Source organism: Prionailurus bengalensis, chromosome C2 (assembly GCF_016509475.1).
Source record: "Prionailurus bengalensis isolate Pbe53 chromosome C2, Fcat_Pben_1.1_paternal_pri, whole genome shotgun sequence".
In the NCBI taxonomy this organism is placed as follows: domain Eukaryota; kingdom Metazoa; phylum Chordata; class Mammalia; order Carnivora; family Felidae; genus Prionailurus; species Prionailurus bengalensis.
This window is the reverse complement of record NC_057350.1, coordinates 68,396,208-68,411,951: the sequence shown is the minus strand read 5'-3', so window position 1 is coordinate 68,411,951 and position 15,744 is coordinate 68,396,208. Positions and strand designations below refer to the sequence as shown.

Here is a 15,744-nt window from a genome sequence, read left to right as displayed (position 1 = left end):
GTGAGACGTATGTTCAGGTCTTTTGCTGATTTTTAAATTCAGTTACTTGTTTTCTTGGAGTTTCAAGAGTTCTTTATATAAAACAGAACTGGCCTGTTGGGTCCATGGTGGCTTTAGCACCTGTTTCAGAGGTGTGATTATCTACAGGAACAAAAATGAAATCAGTCAAAAGTATACTATTTTGACAAGTTGCTCATATTCAAAGAAAGAGGGTGTTCTAGTTTCTTGGAGTCTAATAATTGTGGAGGGGAAAAAGTGGAGATGGTGCTTGAGAACTAGTTTTCATTTATTTGTAGCTTTATTTGTGATAAAGTGTAGCCTGGGTGGTTGAATGGGTGTGCCTGTTTTTATTTCTACAGTTGAGAATGACCCACTTATTTCATGAAAGCTTTATGAAATTGAAAGCCTTGTCTGACTAAATTGTTCTTTGTATTAATTTAGGTACCTCGTAGAACTCGGTTGTATCAAACCACTTTGTGATCTCCTCACAGTCATGGACTCTAAGATTGTACAGGTTGCCCTAAATGGTTTGGAAAATATCCTGAGGCTTGGAGAACAAGAAGCCAAAAGGAATGGCACTGGCATTAACCCTTACTGTGCTTTGATTGAAGAAGCCTATGGTAAGATAGAGTGTTTTAAAATGTCCTGAAATTGTTTTTCTTCTTGCATTTCTGGCTTGTCCACATCTGTTTATGACAGCAGACTCCTTTGAAAGATTTGTTCTTATGAATAATGTTTAGTATGTAGAATTGGAAAAGAATATGCATTAAGTGCGAAGAGAAGTGAGTACCCTTCATAATTTAGCCATTTAACACTGGGCCCTAAGTATCTTCCCAGGTCCCGGGCTCTGCTTGCCCTTGGTACTCTTTCTTACTGAGAGAAAATAAGAAAATTTCTTACTCTTCCATCTGAACCTTTAAGAACATCCATATCTACTGTAGATGATGTAGTGTAGATGATGCCTGACTATTCCAAGATTTACAGTTCTAATTTTGAATTGCATCTCTCAGTTCCTGTGTTTTAAAAAATTTTTTTTGATATGAAATTTGTCAAATTGGTTCCCATACAACACCCAGTGCTCATTGCAACAGGTTCCTGTGTTCTTAAAGTGTTCCTGACTCTAAAGGTTTCTGAGTTTGATCTTAAAGAGTCACTGCCTTTTGGCTTCTTCATTCTTCCAGTCTCTCAGTCTTAACTATTAATCATTGGTTTAGCAATGTACATTAACCTTTTAGTTCCCTAAGTGATTTTTAATGTATAGCTGGGATTGAAAACCACTACTCCAGGGTTTGCTTATTCTTACGATTGGAATTAGGGATCACAGGTTATGTTCATCTTCAAGTTTATCAAATAATGCAGAATTGTTTTCAAAATGATTTTTAACAATTTACCATAAAAAATACTGCTTATAAAAGCTATAGCCACTTAGTGTAAGACATTTTGAAATATACAAAAAAGAAAAATGTTCCTCTACCTGGAGATCTTTCTCCACGGAGATAACGATTAATATTTTGATGTATATATTTTTAACATGGATATGTATATGTTTTTTTTCCTTTGAGCAGTGTTACCTTTTATTTCCAGTATTGCTGTAGTGGTTAGGTTGCTTATGCCTGCAAGTAAAACAAAGCTTAGCTCAGATGGGCTTGAACTTAGTAATGGGAATGTGTGGAGTAACTGTTCTAGTTGGACTTACTAGTTTAAGCAGTAGGAATTGATTCTGGTTATTTTAAGGTATTATACATTTGTTGACATATTGGATAGTTCAGAACTTAGAGCCAAATAATTAGGCCATAGTTATAGTTCATTTGGAACACTTCTGCTACTGGCCTTAGACACTGGATGATATGGTGACTGTTAGGGAAATCACTGCTTCTGGGGACTGGTTGTTGCTTGCATGTGTGTTTAAGGTGTCAGTTTGTAATACTAGCATTCAGATGTAATCCCAGTGATACTTTATATGCTGTTACAAAATACTAAAGAGGTAGAAGTAGAGAAGAGAATCTTCCTTTAAAGAAAGGAGACACGGCAAAATACAGTGTCATTGGGGTTTCCAATACATAAATACAAAGAACGTATATGTATACATACACACAAAGAGATTTTTCTTTCTTCTTCATTCTAGGTCTGGATAAAATTGAATTCTTACAGAGTCATGAAAACCAGGAGATCTACCAGAAGGCCTTTGATCTTATTGAGCATTACTTCGGGACCGAGGATGAGGACAGCAGCATTGCACCCCAGGTTGACCTTAGCCAGCAGCAGTACATCTTCCAGCAGTGTGAGGCTCCTATGGAAGGTTTCCAGCTTTGAAGCAATACTCTGCTTTCATGTTCCTGTGTCAGACCAGGCTACCCAGTCAAGTCCTCTTGTGGAGCCCACAGTTCTCATGGAGCTAACTTCTCAAATGTTTTCCATAATACTGTTTGCGCTCATTTGCTTGCCTTGCGCACCTGCTCTCTTACACACATCTGGAAAACCTCTGGCTCTCTGTGGTGGAATACCCTTCTAATAAAAAGGGTAACCAGAACGGCCCACTCTCTTATGGAAAATCCCTAGGCTTTGGAGATCTGCACTTAAATATTATAAGAGTCATGGGAATATACACATATTAATGTGGCTCCCTTTCTTTGTGGGGGAAAAAGAGGACTCCTCCTCATTCCCTTTAAAGTGGGGAAAAACACTGATATTAAAAGATGAGACTAAATCTTTATCTTGAATTTCACACAACTACTTGCAACAAGGGAGATGTTTAGACCTGTTGTGTACACTTCAGAGTACTTTTCATGAGTTCTTCCACAGTGAACCCTTGGATTACCTGGTGGCTTTTCTAGCCAAATTTGCATTAATCCTTACTGAGACTGGATGGTTTTCTTTCCTCTATTGGCGCCATTCTTCACAGATATTAAACCATCCGCTCCCTCACCTTCAGCCTTCAGTGAATGTGCTTTCTAGTTGTCAGGAATGCTGAAGAATTTAACACTTTGACTCTTAAATGTGATACTGGTTTGAAGATTCCCTTAGAGCAGAAAGGAGAGGGCCACATATTAATTTGTATGGCTATCGCTTCTCTTTGGACTTAAGTGTCTTAGGATTTGGAAGTGGTTCAATTCTAATGCTGGTATGAAGATCTAGAATCCTTAGTAATCGAAACAATATCCTATCATTCAATAAAATAAAAAACAAAAAAAAAATCCCTCCAGTTTTCCCAAACTCAACCAGTGTGACTAGAGGCTGTGTTTCTGCATTAAAACAAATGTTTCAGGCTTTGTGGTCCTGATGAGGGTCCTCATTAAATTGGAAGTTCACCTTAGGTGCTTTTCCTCTCTGTGACTGGCAGATAACACATAATTTTTTTTAAAGGTAACCTAGGGAAATTTTTTTCTTAGGTGCAGCTTGATTCTAACGTACTCATGCTGCATTATATGATCCCTTTAATGTAGCATCCTTATCTTAAATAACCACCTTCTCAACATGACTTGTTCAACACAAATAAGGGCAGTGATTTTTTTTTTTTAATAACCTCATTGTTCCCTATTCATTTCATCTCCTACTAGTACTGCCTAGTCAAGTCTCCCCATAAAATAAAAAGTTTTTCTACCTTCTGGCTCATTTAATGATAACTGCAATGTACCTGCAACTGGCGCTTCCAGTACTGTCTTCAGTGATCCACATTTGTGCTTGGACTGGAATGAAAAAATAAGCTTAATTGCCAAGAGAACTGCAACTGAGTTCAATACGACTTCTTGGTGCTAGATGGCCATCTTGACTCAATGTTTGGACACACTATCAGGAGAAGATTTTTTTGTTACGCTGTTCAAAATGAATTCTGAAGGAAAAGTCTCTCACTTCCGTTTCAGAGACTACCCTTTTAAACCTCTTTAATCTTATTCTCTTCTAGAATTCATTATAACCCCAAAATGTAACTATTTGGAAGTTCCCCTGACAGGCTATTCTACATCTCTGGTAAATCCTGCTGAACATTAGGGATATTCAGAGCTTTCATACCTCATCATGTTGTTATTTAAGCAGCCAACTTATGTGACCTGATTTAAACTTTAAAAAATCCACTTCAAAGTAGAAAGATACAAAGACAAAAGGACATTTATCAGCCAAGCGTGACGCATTCTTCACATCTAGTCTGTAGTTGTGTCTGTGCTCTGGATGGATACCGTCTGATGTCTGTTACTGATGGAACAGCCACTGCAAAACTAGTCAATTCCCATCTATAACTTACATTTTCTAGTGCTGCTTTGTGCTGAAAGGACATTTTAGTTTACTGCACTTGACCTGTAAAAGACTTTGATTCTTTGTAATTTTAGGACAAATTAGGTGGTTAATTTAAAGAAAAACTTTCAATTTTGCCTATACATCACATTAAAACTTCTTTCAGAAGGGTAATAGAAGCACTGATTATAGTAAAAATCTTGTTTTTAGCTTTGACTTTTTTTGTGGCTGAGTTTTTTAAACTGTACATCACTGGTAACATGTCATTTCTCTAGGATGTTTTAAATCATATACCTTCTGTTGGATAATTTAAAAATTCTCATTTTGATATTGGATGGAAAAAAGATAAAGCACACAAAATTGTTTCCCCAGATTAGTAAGAACAGCATCCATTGGGAGTTTTTGCCATTGCAGGTGTCTTCAGTGAATGAATTAAAGTCCATTTAACTACTGTGGTCTATTTTCTGTCTAAAATAGGAATTTATCTTGCTCCTGTCCTAGAAGTTCATGAGCCATGAGATACGAGCTAAATTTTTTTTGCAGTAAAATGGTTTTTTAATATAAAATTGGAATTAACTGAAAGGTAAATCCCAGCATAACTGTTGGAAATGGTAAAGTGGCAGCCTTTCTGGTTATAGAAATGAGACTTTAGGAGGTAACTAAGAACTAATTTTAGTTCTCTGCCTGGCAGATTCTATTACTTTGAATTTATTGAAATGTTACTATCATTAAGATGTTACTCATTATAAAAGCATGTTAATTTCAATATAGGAAAACTCTTCTGCAATATTATATACTGATCAGGGGAGAAGTGGCTTGGTTATTCTCCCCTTCCTTTTTTTTTTTCTTCCTCCAAACTTTCAAAGTATATTCTTTGAAATGAAAGGTGGGGGGAAAAAAGCGTTGCAAGCATTTGGAATATAAAGGTACCCTGTATTTGAAGGACCAGATTAGATTGAGAAAAACCAGGAAAGGTTTTAAGATGATAGGTATGAAAAATAGATGGAGAGAGTTTTCTATGGAATACTTTAATTCATGTTCTTGTCACTAAGTAGGACTCTTAACCTTTGTCAGTTGTGCTGTTTTGAAAACTATTGCCCTAGGATTCCATCTGCCAGATAAAGCTAAATGGGCTCTGGATCGTTTTTCATATTGTCACAAATATAAACAATGACAATTACCCCATAATAAATCTTAATTATTATTCAAAATTGTTGCTGATTTGCCTGAGAAAAAAAATGTAGTATATTTTATACACCAGACTTTGTCAACTAAATCCTGTTGTACATGGCCGCTCACAGGCAACCTTGAATTTACTTCTCTAGTGCTAAACATTTCAGTTACTTAAAATCCCCTAGCTTGTGGTTGCATTATGAAAGGGTTTTCCTCAGGTTGAAAATTTTTTCTTTCTTGCTGATTAGTTTTGTGGACATTTCTGTATCAATAGGCAAATCATTGCTTATTGATATTTTAGGGCTTTGGGCTTTTTATATATACTGGAAATGTTGATGTCTAAGGATGTTTTTCACTTAAGGAAAAGGATCCACTTTTAGAAAGGGGCATTGTTTGCTTTTCATATTTATATCCTATTTCCTACCTCCTACATTCCAAAATTTGCTCATTTGCAGAGATAGGCATACCTATATATGAAGTCTCAAATCTGAATTTTTTGCCATCTGAAGTTAACAGTCACTTTTCTTCTGTTGTTAGGTGAGCAGAGTAAATACATATCTGCCTAGTTGGGAAATATTTTGGCTACCTTTCTCTATCATCAAAAGTTAAAGTTATCAGGATACCTGGCTGGCTCATACAGCATTTGACTCTTGATCTCAGGGTCATGAATTCAAGCCCCACACTGGGCAAGGAGCCTACTTGAAAAGAAAAGAAAAAAAGTTAAAGTTACCTTACTTAAAAATATTTTAAAAATTAAAAAGAATGAAATATTTGTTTCCTTATGGGGCGCTTGGCTGGCTCAGTTTGTCGAGCATGTGATTCTTGATCTCCGAGTCATGAGTTCAAGCCCCACACTGGGAGTAGAGATTACTTAAAAAAAAGTTCTGTATTTAAGTTAAAGTAATTGAAGGCCAGATGTGGCACCAGTGCAGTAAGTCTGCTCAAATATAGAGTATTCAAATAACATGGCTTTATTATCAGAAAAGGATAGGTAATAATAGTGGGTACCAGGACATCACAAGAATGTGTGATAAAGTAAAGCAAATATTGTATGCTAATTTAAAACTACCAAATTCCTACTAGGTATAAAATGCATTTGGAAGTTTGGGGCAAGAAGAAAAGATTAAGGGTAGAAAAAAGTCCCAGTCTGTTTTCCCCTAAGTCAAAAATGCAACTAGTCTTTGAGCCTCTGCTGTGTGCCAGGTGCCTGTGTAAGGGCTTCTGTTTTTTCTCTTTCATCCTACAATTGCTCTTTGAGGTGGATAACTGTCACTAGGACAGAGGTGAGAGAATCAAGACTTAGGAGAATTTACTTTGCCCCAAGGTCACAACTCATAGACACTGTCCAGTGGTGGGACAGAGCCCTGCAGGTTGTGTCTGGAAGAAAGTAGCAGGCATAGTAGAGGTGTTCTGTACCAGGAACTCTCAGAACTGGACTTAACAGCCACAGCTGGACCAGCTTTTTGTTGGACCATTCTTTCTGACTCTGTCATCAGCACCCTTAAAAGAACTAAATCAGGTATGAAGTTGCTTTTAGGTTGCGTATTTTGGTAATGTAGACCCTCTCAGCCCAAACTTCTTTCCCCTTCTGTGGTGCTAAAATTCTGTATATGACCTGACAAAACAACAGAAGTTAAAATATATATGCGAGTGATTGATTTTGAGTTTAATAGCATAATGGGTAAACTTAGAAACATGTTTCCATTGAACAAACTCAATTGTAGAAGGTATTGATTGACACAGAGAAGGAAAGGCTTTGGAATGAAGAAGTCTGCCTTAGAAAGCAGTGCCATCCATGGACATGAATTTAACACAGCTGACTTCCTAAAGGAGTATCATCCCGAGGAGTATCTAAAGTTAGATCACCTTTTAATGTATGTTGTTGAGTATGTTCTTACTTCATCATTATGACCACTCTATGTTGTTTTTCAAAGTGTTCTTACACTTTGATTTGGAATGGATCTGATGATTCTTTGTACTTGAATGTGGTCTGTCAGGCCATGGGTGAGTGCCTTGCACATAGTAGACTATTCAATAAATACTAAATGACTGAAGGAATATGGATCTATGTGATATTAGTAAAGAGTACGGTTACAAAAGAAAACTCAAAGGAATTTTATGCTGCTGTGTGAAACTAGGAATTAACTCTTAGACTTAGTGTCTCAACATGTGTTTTATATGTGGTTACCTTTCAGGAGGGCATAATTTGACATGAAGTTTACAAAAGTAGACATTGTCACAGCAGTTCATTATATAAAAACAGACCTATGCCTTCTGAGAAAAGTTATGGGTGTATTTTACAGGATAACTTTTATATATATATATATATATATATATCAACCCTGTTTGTATATACCAAAAATAGCTTATCAGTCTCTTCTGATACAGTCTAAGGTTAAGAAAAAAAAAAAAACAAAACTTTTTTCCAGTTACATCCAACTTACATGGAAGCTGATGGTCGAAATAGAGATTTTTTTTTCATTTTTACTATTGTATGTATTGCTCAGATTGTACTGGTCAGGTATTTTTTCTGAAAACAGGATCTTAAAATATAACTAGTTCCTGCAGACTACACTGTCATCTATCGTACAAAATGACTTAGTTTACAAATTTATTAAAGCTAGGGTAGATCATCATTGCCCCTATTTCATTTACCAATTTGAACAAGTGTTTTTCTCATTCTACAATCAATATATGGTCATTTGTCATCTTGAATGTTTATGCAGAGAATAAAATTACTCTCTAAATTCCTTTATACCCATTTAACCTGAAGAAGCCAGTGAAAAACCGCAATATGGATCATTCCCTTCTCTAAACCACTTGGGCCCAGCATTATTTAGAGTGATGGGTGAGGAGAACGTAGAAACCCAGAAGACCAGAGTGGTGGGGAAAGGACAGCATAAGGTTTGAGAGAGATGTGGGCAGGCTGGTGTGTAAACTACCATGTAAAGAGTGTAGAATATTCCAAGATTAAGTTGTGATTATGAGAAGAATCCTCCAGAAGTCAACAGTGATTGTGGTTTAGGGATAGACCCAGTTTTTAGATTAACACCAGTTGAGGATTTTGGTGCCCCCTTTCACTTTAAAAAAGGTCTCTGTTTAGATAAATTTTAGGCCACTCCATATTTAGCCCAACTATTTATATATATTTAAATTGCTAGTGGTCTTAAAAAGTGTAGAGTTCTTGATTTTTGAGGACTGGATTTGGTTAATTGGAGCTGGCGTGAAGGGAGTCAGTCAAGACATTCCTTAATGTAGGAATCACTCCCAGTCCTGACACAGAACTCAAAAAGCAGTATTTTAATTAAAAAATGACCTATTTGTGGCATTTCTATTTAGAATATCTGCAAACTTTACTGAGGGGCAAGGGAAATAAACCTTTAAACCATTGAGACCTTAAGTTCTAAAACTTTTATGGAAATCTAAAGAAATCGAATTGATTTCTGCAGAGAGGGAAAATTCCAAATTACCTGAAGAAGATTAAGGGCAGCAAAAATAGAAATTATGAAAAACAGACTGTGTGAGGAACTTTGCTTGAGAGCAGCAAATACAAAGCTCTAATTACAGTTTCTGCCCCTTTGGATTTACCTGTATCAGTATTCTCTACTCCTACAAACCACACTCTGATGCTCCCCTCCTCCCAAACTATGAAATTCTTAGGCCTAATTCATAAGGACTACGATATCAGGACTACATGTTAATATTAGAACATGACTAATAAAAAGGTTTAACTAGTTACAGTCCTAGCTTTAATTTTCTTTACAAGTTCCTGATGTTATTTGTAAACAAAAAATTCCAGGCATCAAGAAATGATTTTAATTGTGGAAATTTCTTCAAATTCTGAGAAAATATTAAAAATTATTTCTGGATATTCCTACCAACACATTCTTTTAAATTTCTTTTTTTAAACTCTACCCCTAGGGGCGGCGCCTGAGTGGCTCAGTCGGTTAAGCGTCCGACTTCGGCTCAGGGCATGATCTCGCAGTCCGTGAGTTCGAGCCCCGCGTCGGGCCCTGTGCTGACAGCTCGGAGCCTGTAGCCTGTTTCAGATTCTGTGTCTCCCTCTCTCTGCCCCTACCCTGTTCATGCTCTGTCTCTGTCTCAAAAATCAATAAACGTTAAAAAAAAAAAAAAAAAAATTAAACTCTACCCCTAACCTAGGGCTTGAACTCACCACCCTGAGATCAAGAGTGGCATGCTCTACTCAGTGAGCCAGCCAAGTTCCCCCCATCCCCCTCATTGTTATTTCTAGTGGGTTATTAAAATCTACTCCAGCACCAACAACCCATCCTAGCCCTCACGTCAGATTTACTTGTCTAACTTTCACTTTCTTTACTCTCCTAGTGCATAGAACAGTTACTGGAAAAATAAGAATTTCAATTCTTTGGAACAAAGCCTACAGTTTGTTCTCTATAGCGCTTTTAAATTTTTTGATGAGTCAATAAAAATGAAAAGTCTCAACAGATGCAGAACTTGAGTGTTTCTAAGCTTCCAGTAAAAATCACACTAATCCAGGCTAATAGGAAAGGAAAGGGAGGAGGAAGAGTTTAATCACAACTGAACTTTAAGATATTATATAAAAAGGGAACACAAGTTCTCTTTTTAAGATGTTATGAAGAGGAAGGTCCACATTAATAAATAGCTAGGAAGAATCCTAATTTAATGTAATAAATAGATGTTCCAATTCACTTAAAAGATGGTCCTATTCCTAGCACCTTGTTATCCTTATACAATTAACCTGCGCAAGCTAAGACTAAAGTTTTTGTTCAATTCCTGTCCAAATTCCAAACTAAGTCGTAGGGTCTTAAAGTAATGAGGTTTTTACTATGTTCGGTTATTATACGTGATCTAATTATGTCATTGTGCCTTATTTAAAGGCTAGACTTTCAATGATCCCTAATACAAGATAGAAGCCTGTTTGCAAATGCATAACTGTTGACTGACAAAAACATCATTAAGAGATACTTGCGCCTCGGGGCGCCTGCCTAAGTTGGTAGAGCAAGCCACTCTTGATCTCCCCTGTCTCCAATTCAAGGTTCAAGCCTAACGATGGGCATAGAGTTTGCTTTAAAAAAAAAAAAAAAAAAAAAAAAAAAAAAAAAAGATAACTTGCCTCTAGACTTCAGCTTTGCCAGAGGGAAAAACCTTGTAAAGAAAACAGTGCCTCTCTTGAGCACTCTTTACTAAGAGATTACAGGTAAGCAGAAACTCAACAGGCTTCAATCTTTTGGTAAACCTTTTTCTTTCTTTGTTTTTTGTAAGTATACACCCAACATGGGGCCTGAACTCAGGAACCAGAGATCAAGCATGCCCTACTGATTGTGCCAGCCACGTATCCCAGTACACCTATTCTTGTTTAAAGATAGTAACTTAACATCTGAAACGCATATATCGTTTACATAACACTCTCTCACACTTTCAAGGCCATTAAACTTTTGACCCTCTAAAGCCAATTACGAGTTAACCTTATACATTTCTTAACCACGTTCTACGAATCTGTCATTTTCGGTCTCAAGCACCTGTACAGAGCTCACCTGTTTTCTTATAAAGTTTAAGGCATTAGGAAGTGCTAAAACAAACGTCTGCTCGTTCCCCCCCGCACAATGTCATGCTAAGTACTGGCCTTTGGAGGCCCACAACATATACTCTATCCTTCCCCAAACGTTTCGGCAAAACTTTTAAACCAGAAGCTTTATAATCTGGACATAAATTCGGCTAAGCTGCCCTTGCCTATTTTCAGCTTTACGTACACGCCACTAGGCTCTATACCACACGAGTAGAGAGGAGCAGAACCGACGCCACCCGAAAAGCAGAAACTTGGCCAGTCACCGGCGTCGGGGCGGGGGGGGGGGGGAGAGGGTCGACGTTGGCTATGTGCCAAATGTGGGCTTAACTTTTCCGCTAAGGGAATCGGAAAATTCAGTCCTTCCTCATGACACGGTTTCCAAAATGAAATGAATGTTGTTTGTAATATTCGCTGCTACCCACGCTAGCCAGTCAGGTCTGGGAGAAGCCCCGCTCACCTCCTCACTCGCCAAAAGTAGTCAAAGGTATGCGAGTGGCAACCGCGGCGAAGAAGACCGGAAGGAAACGCCGGCGTCTCCTTTTGCGCAAGTGCAGGCAGACCTCTCCTATTGGTCACCGCGGCTGGAGATTGGTGTGCACATGCGCTCTGTTGACCTGCCAGCTGGGTGTGATTGAGGCGGCGGTGCACAACAGTGTTTATTCGCGGACTGTATAGCCAACCGTCAGGGTCGCAAGTAGTGGTGCCTACGCAGGTTTTCTTTTTACTTTCTGAAATCTCTTGTTTAAGCCGTTGATTCATTCATGCTTATTTAAATATCGAAAGTCTGTCTGCCTGGTAGGCTTGCTCAGTGTTCTCAAACATTGTGGAATTGAGGGAGGGGCTGTGAAAAAGTGTAGATCACCCACGCCTCTCGTTGCTTTGCATGGCTTTATACGTTCGCAAAATACCCAACGCTAATACCTTACTTGCTGACGACGCATAGCACTCTTTTAATAGTATTTCTCAAGTATTTGTTTACAAAGGAAGGAAAAGGGGACGTGGTCCAAGCCGTGCTGCTGTATCATTGTATATAGTAGTTTAAAGACCGTCCAGAAATTAAAATCATTAAACGCTGGTGTATTTTTGAATCTCATATTTTTATCTTCATTTTGCTGGGCAGAAAGTCGGAATATTGGGCTGCCTCGTTCAGGGCCGGACGCTTACCCAACCTACTTGGAGCTTCAGAACCATGGCGACAAAGGAGGCAGGAGATGGTGAAGCAGAGTCGAGCCTTCCCTCAGCCAATGGGAGGAAGCAAATGTCTGAAAAACCAAACTATGCTCTTAAATTTACTCTCGTGGGACATACGGAAGCAGTATCATCAGTTAAATTTAGCCCTAATGGAGAATGGCTAGCAAGTTCTTCTGCTGATAAAGTAATTATAATTTGGGGAGCCTATGATGGAAAGTATGAGAAAACACTTTATGGTCACAGTCTGGAAATATCAGATGTTGCCTGGTCATCAGATTCCAGTTGGCTTGTTTCTGCCTCAGATGATAAAACGCTAAAGATTTGGGATGTGAGATCTGGAAAATGTCTGAAAACGCTAAAGGGGCACAGTAATTACGTTTTTTGCTGTAATTTCAACCCACCATCTAATCTCATCATTTCAGGATCTTTTGATGAGAGTGTGAAGATATGGGAGGTGAAAACAGGAAAGTGCCTCAAGACTTTGTCTGCTCATTCTGACCCAGTTTCTGCTGTTCATTTTAATTGTAGCGGGTCCTTGATAGTATCAGGTAGCTATGATGGTATCTGTAGAATTTGGGATACTGCATCAGGTCAGTGTTTAAAAACACTTATTGATGATGATAACCCTCCTGTCTCTTTTGTAACATTTTCTCCAAATGGTAAATATATTCTAATTGCAACCTTGGACAATACTCTTAAACTGTGGGATTATAGCAGAGGCAGATGCCTGAAAACGTACACTGGCCATAAGAATGAGAAATACTGCATATTTGCCAACTTTTCAGTTACTGGTGGAAAGTGGATTGTATCTGGTTCAGAAGATAATCTGGTTTACATCTGGAATCTTCAGACTAAAGAGATTGTACAGAAATTACAAGGTCATACAGATGTTGTAATCTCAGCAGCTTGTCACCCTACAGAAAATATCATTGCATCAGCAGCATTAGGAAATGACAAAACAATTAAACTGTGGATGAGTAACTACTAAACCCTTTAGAAATCAAGTAGTAGAGCCAAGCTGGAAAAAAAAAGTTATTTAAAAAGATGGTTTCCCCTTAATTTTGGCATAGTTTTGTATTTCTTTTTAACATTGTCTTACAAGATTTCAGACCTATAATCTAAATTTGTAAAGCAAGACGACTGGAAAAACAAGTCTAGAACCTAGGGCTTCTGACTTTTAATCTGTTATTAATCTCTTATGTCTCTTCCTGAACAGATTCCCATTCTGTTCCTCCCAGTGAGTATTTTAGAGAATCAGTGTACTTGAGAAATATTTAGAAGTAAGGTTCACAAGATAGGATGACTATTAAGTGAGGAGAGCAAGGGAGTTTGGAATAACTCCAGTGTTTCTGATTTGGCAGATCAGATAGATGAATAAGAGCATAAGCCTGGGATAGTGGTGGATTGGAGATGTATGATGGATGCTACTCACACACTTTAAGTGATAGCCTATGTGATGGGGCGTGAAATGGTTCCATGGAATCGAGTCTATAAATTGGGAAAAATAAGTCATGGTTAGGTTTGCTCTGAGAGTAAGAATTTTAAGTTTTTATCAAGATAAAAACTAAAAATAAACCAAAACATTATGTCATTTTACTGAAGAACCTCTCACTACTTTATGTGCCCTCGTGTTTATCAAGCAAGCTAAATGTCTGAATGAGGTGAGGCTATATTCTCTTACACTATGTGTCTGACCTACTAACTCCTACCTGTGCTTCAAACATGGTTCAGAAATCACCACTTTGTGGACCATCACTGCCTGCCTGACTCCAATCACAGCTGACAGCTGAGTTAGGTTTTCTTGTTCCTTCCTATAGCTTCTGTTATAAAGTTCAGAATATATCTTTTACCAATTTGTATTGTAATGGTTTCACAGGCCATGTTTCCAGTAAATTATGAACTCTGTCAAGTATGTTTTTATTCATTTTTGTATTCTCAGTATTTATAAGGGACTAATGATGAATGACAATGTTATTATACCACCATCACCACCACTACCACTTTATTCACTCCTTGCCTGCTTTCAACACATTTTTGGAATTAAGTCCCCATACTATTACTTTTGTTGATTAAAAGTATCTGACCATAGGCTAACATATTAACTTTAGTCAGACAGGGCTTTTAGGAAATATAAAGTGGAAAATGGTTTCTTCCCACTTTCCCTACAGAGACATGATAAACATGGGGGGAAAATCTAGAAATTAAGCAAAAAATAATACAATAATTGAAAGTAAGAGGACAAAGCAGTCTTAATTTTTTTTTTGTATTCTTTAGTATCTTGTAGTAGTGCCCATTAAATCTGATTTGCCTGACAAATTCTGAGGAATGTAAGGTATTAGAGTTATTAGTAGAGTATGACTGCCAAGAAGGTATTGTGTGAGGGTACTTGGAGAATGGGGATTAGTTAAGGACAAGTCTGAAATTCTTGGCAAGAAATTTATATTTAACCCATAAAGAAGTATTCAAAGTTACTGAATAGCAGAATGACAGAAAATGAAAAATGATCATGTGAATACTTGCTGCATGGTAACATTTGTGAATTTTGGTTTAATGAAACTTTTATTATAGTAAATCTCCAAGGTAACACTTTAAAATATTACTTTAGAAGTTAAAAATGAGGGGCGCCTGGGTGGCGCAGTCGGTTAAGCGTCCGACTTCAGCCAGGTCACGACCTCGCGGTCCGTGAGTTCGAGCCCCGCGTCAGTCTCTGGGCTGATGGCTCAGAGCCTGGAGCCAGTTTCCGATTCTGTGTCTCCCTCTCTCTCTGCCCCTCCCCCGTTCATGCTCTGTCTCTCTCTGTCCCCCAAAAAATAAACGTTGAAAAAAAAATTAAAAAAAAAAAAAAGTTAAAAATGATATTGTTCTATGAAGAAAAATACTTATTTTTAAAATAAGTAGATTAAAATCAACTTGGTATCTAAAACATTAAGGTCAAATTATTCTAAAATAAAGTAGATCAACAGACATCATCAGATCATGAAATTATATTTGGTGCATTACATTTTACTTAGTATTTTATTAAATCAAGTTCCAATACAGCTGCATATATTACTTTCTGTTACAATCCTCTAGAGACAACTAGCAGGTTGGGATGGCTGTGAGGACTTGTCATTCATGTCATCCATTAATACTATGAAACGTGAGAATATATGAAACACCAGCATCCATACCTAAATATGAGACAGCTGGCATCGTAAAGTGTAAATGAAATACATCCTGGATGCACATGCTTATCTTTCAACACTAATAAATAAGAATATGCATTTGATAGATTTTCGTAATTGAGAAATTTAGTGTAAAGGCAAAAGGAAAAGGACCAATTGTGAACTCTAAGCCATGCAGCAGAAGAGGTGACTGCTGGCCCCAAAGCAACTTTATGGTGCTGGGATTTCAGAGTCCTCAGAAACTCATGACCAGACCATTCTCATCACCTTCCCAGGACCTTTTCCAAGACTTCTCTCCTACAAGCCTCTGTCAACATGCCTGAAGATGGCAGAGTGTGATCTAGCTGCTTCCCAGGGCTGTCAGAAGCACCATGATATTTGGGGAGGTTAGCTCTCCAAGATGCCCCTGGGCAGTATACTGAG

The 15,744-nt window shown here is 37.7% G+C and overlaps 2 protein-coding genes across 5 annotated transcripts in view; both read left to right on the top strand.

The window, feature by feature from the left end:
• KPNA1 (karyopherin subunit alpha 1) overlaps positions 1–4,678 on the top strand; it is a 70,843-nt gene extending 66,165 nt beyond the window's left edge. For all 3 annotated transcript variants that reach the window (XM_043594316.1, XM_043594314.1, XM_043594315.1), the window contains 2 exons: positions 442–620; positions 2,126–4,678. In XM_043594316.1, coding sequence (XP_043450251.1) covers positions 442–620; positions 2,126–2,313 — 367 coding nt within the window. In that variant the 3' untranslated portion in view covers positions 2,314–4,678. The remainder of the gene's footprint in view (positions 1–441; positions 621–2,125) is intronic.
• A 6,902-nt stretch (positions 4,679–11,580) lies between these two features.
• WDR5B (WD repeat domain 5B) lies at positions 11,581–14,066 on the top strand. 2 transcript variants are annotated; one of them, XM_043594317.1, is made up of 2 exons: positions 11,581–11,678; positions 12,087–14,066. In XM_043594317.1, the coding sequence occupies exon 2, from the start codon at positions 12,156–12,158 to the stop codon at positions 13,143–13,145; it is 990 nt and encodes a 329-aa protein (XP_043450252.1). In that variant the 5' UTR covers positions 11,581–11,678; positions 12,087–12,155; the 3' UTR covers positions 13,146–14,066. The 2 variants fall into 2 exon arrangements, with proteins under 2 accessions (XP_043450252.1, XP_043450253.1); XM_043594318.1 differs by having other exon boundaries at positions 11,647–11,761.
• Positions 14,067–15,744: the final 1,678 nt, after the last annotated feature.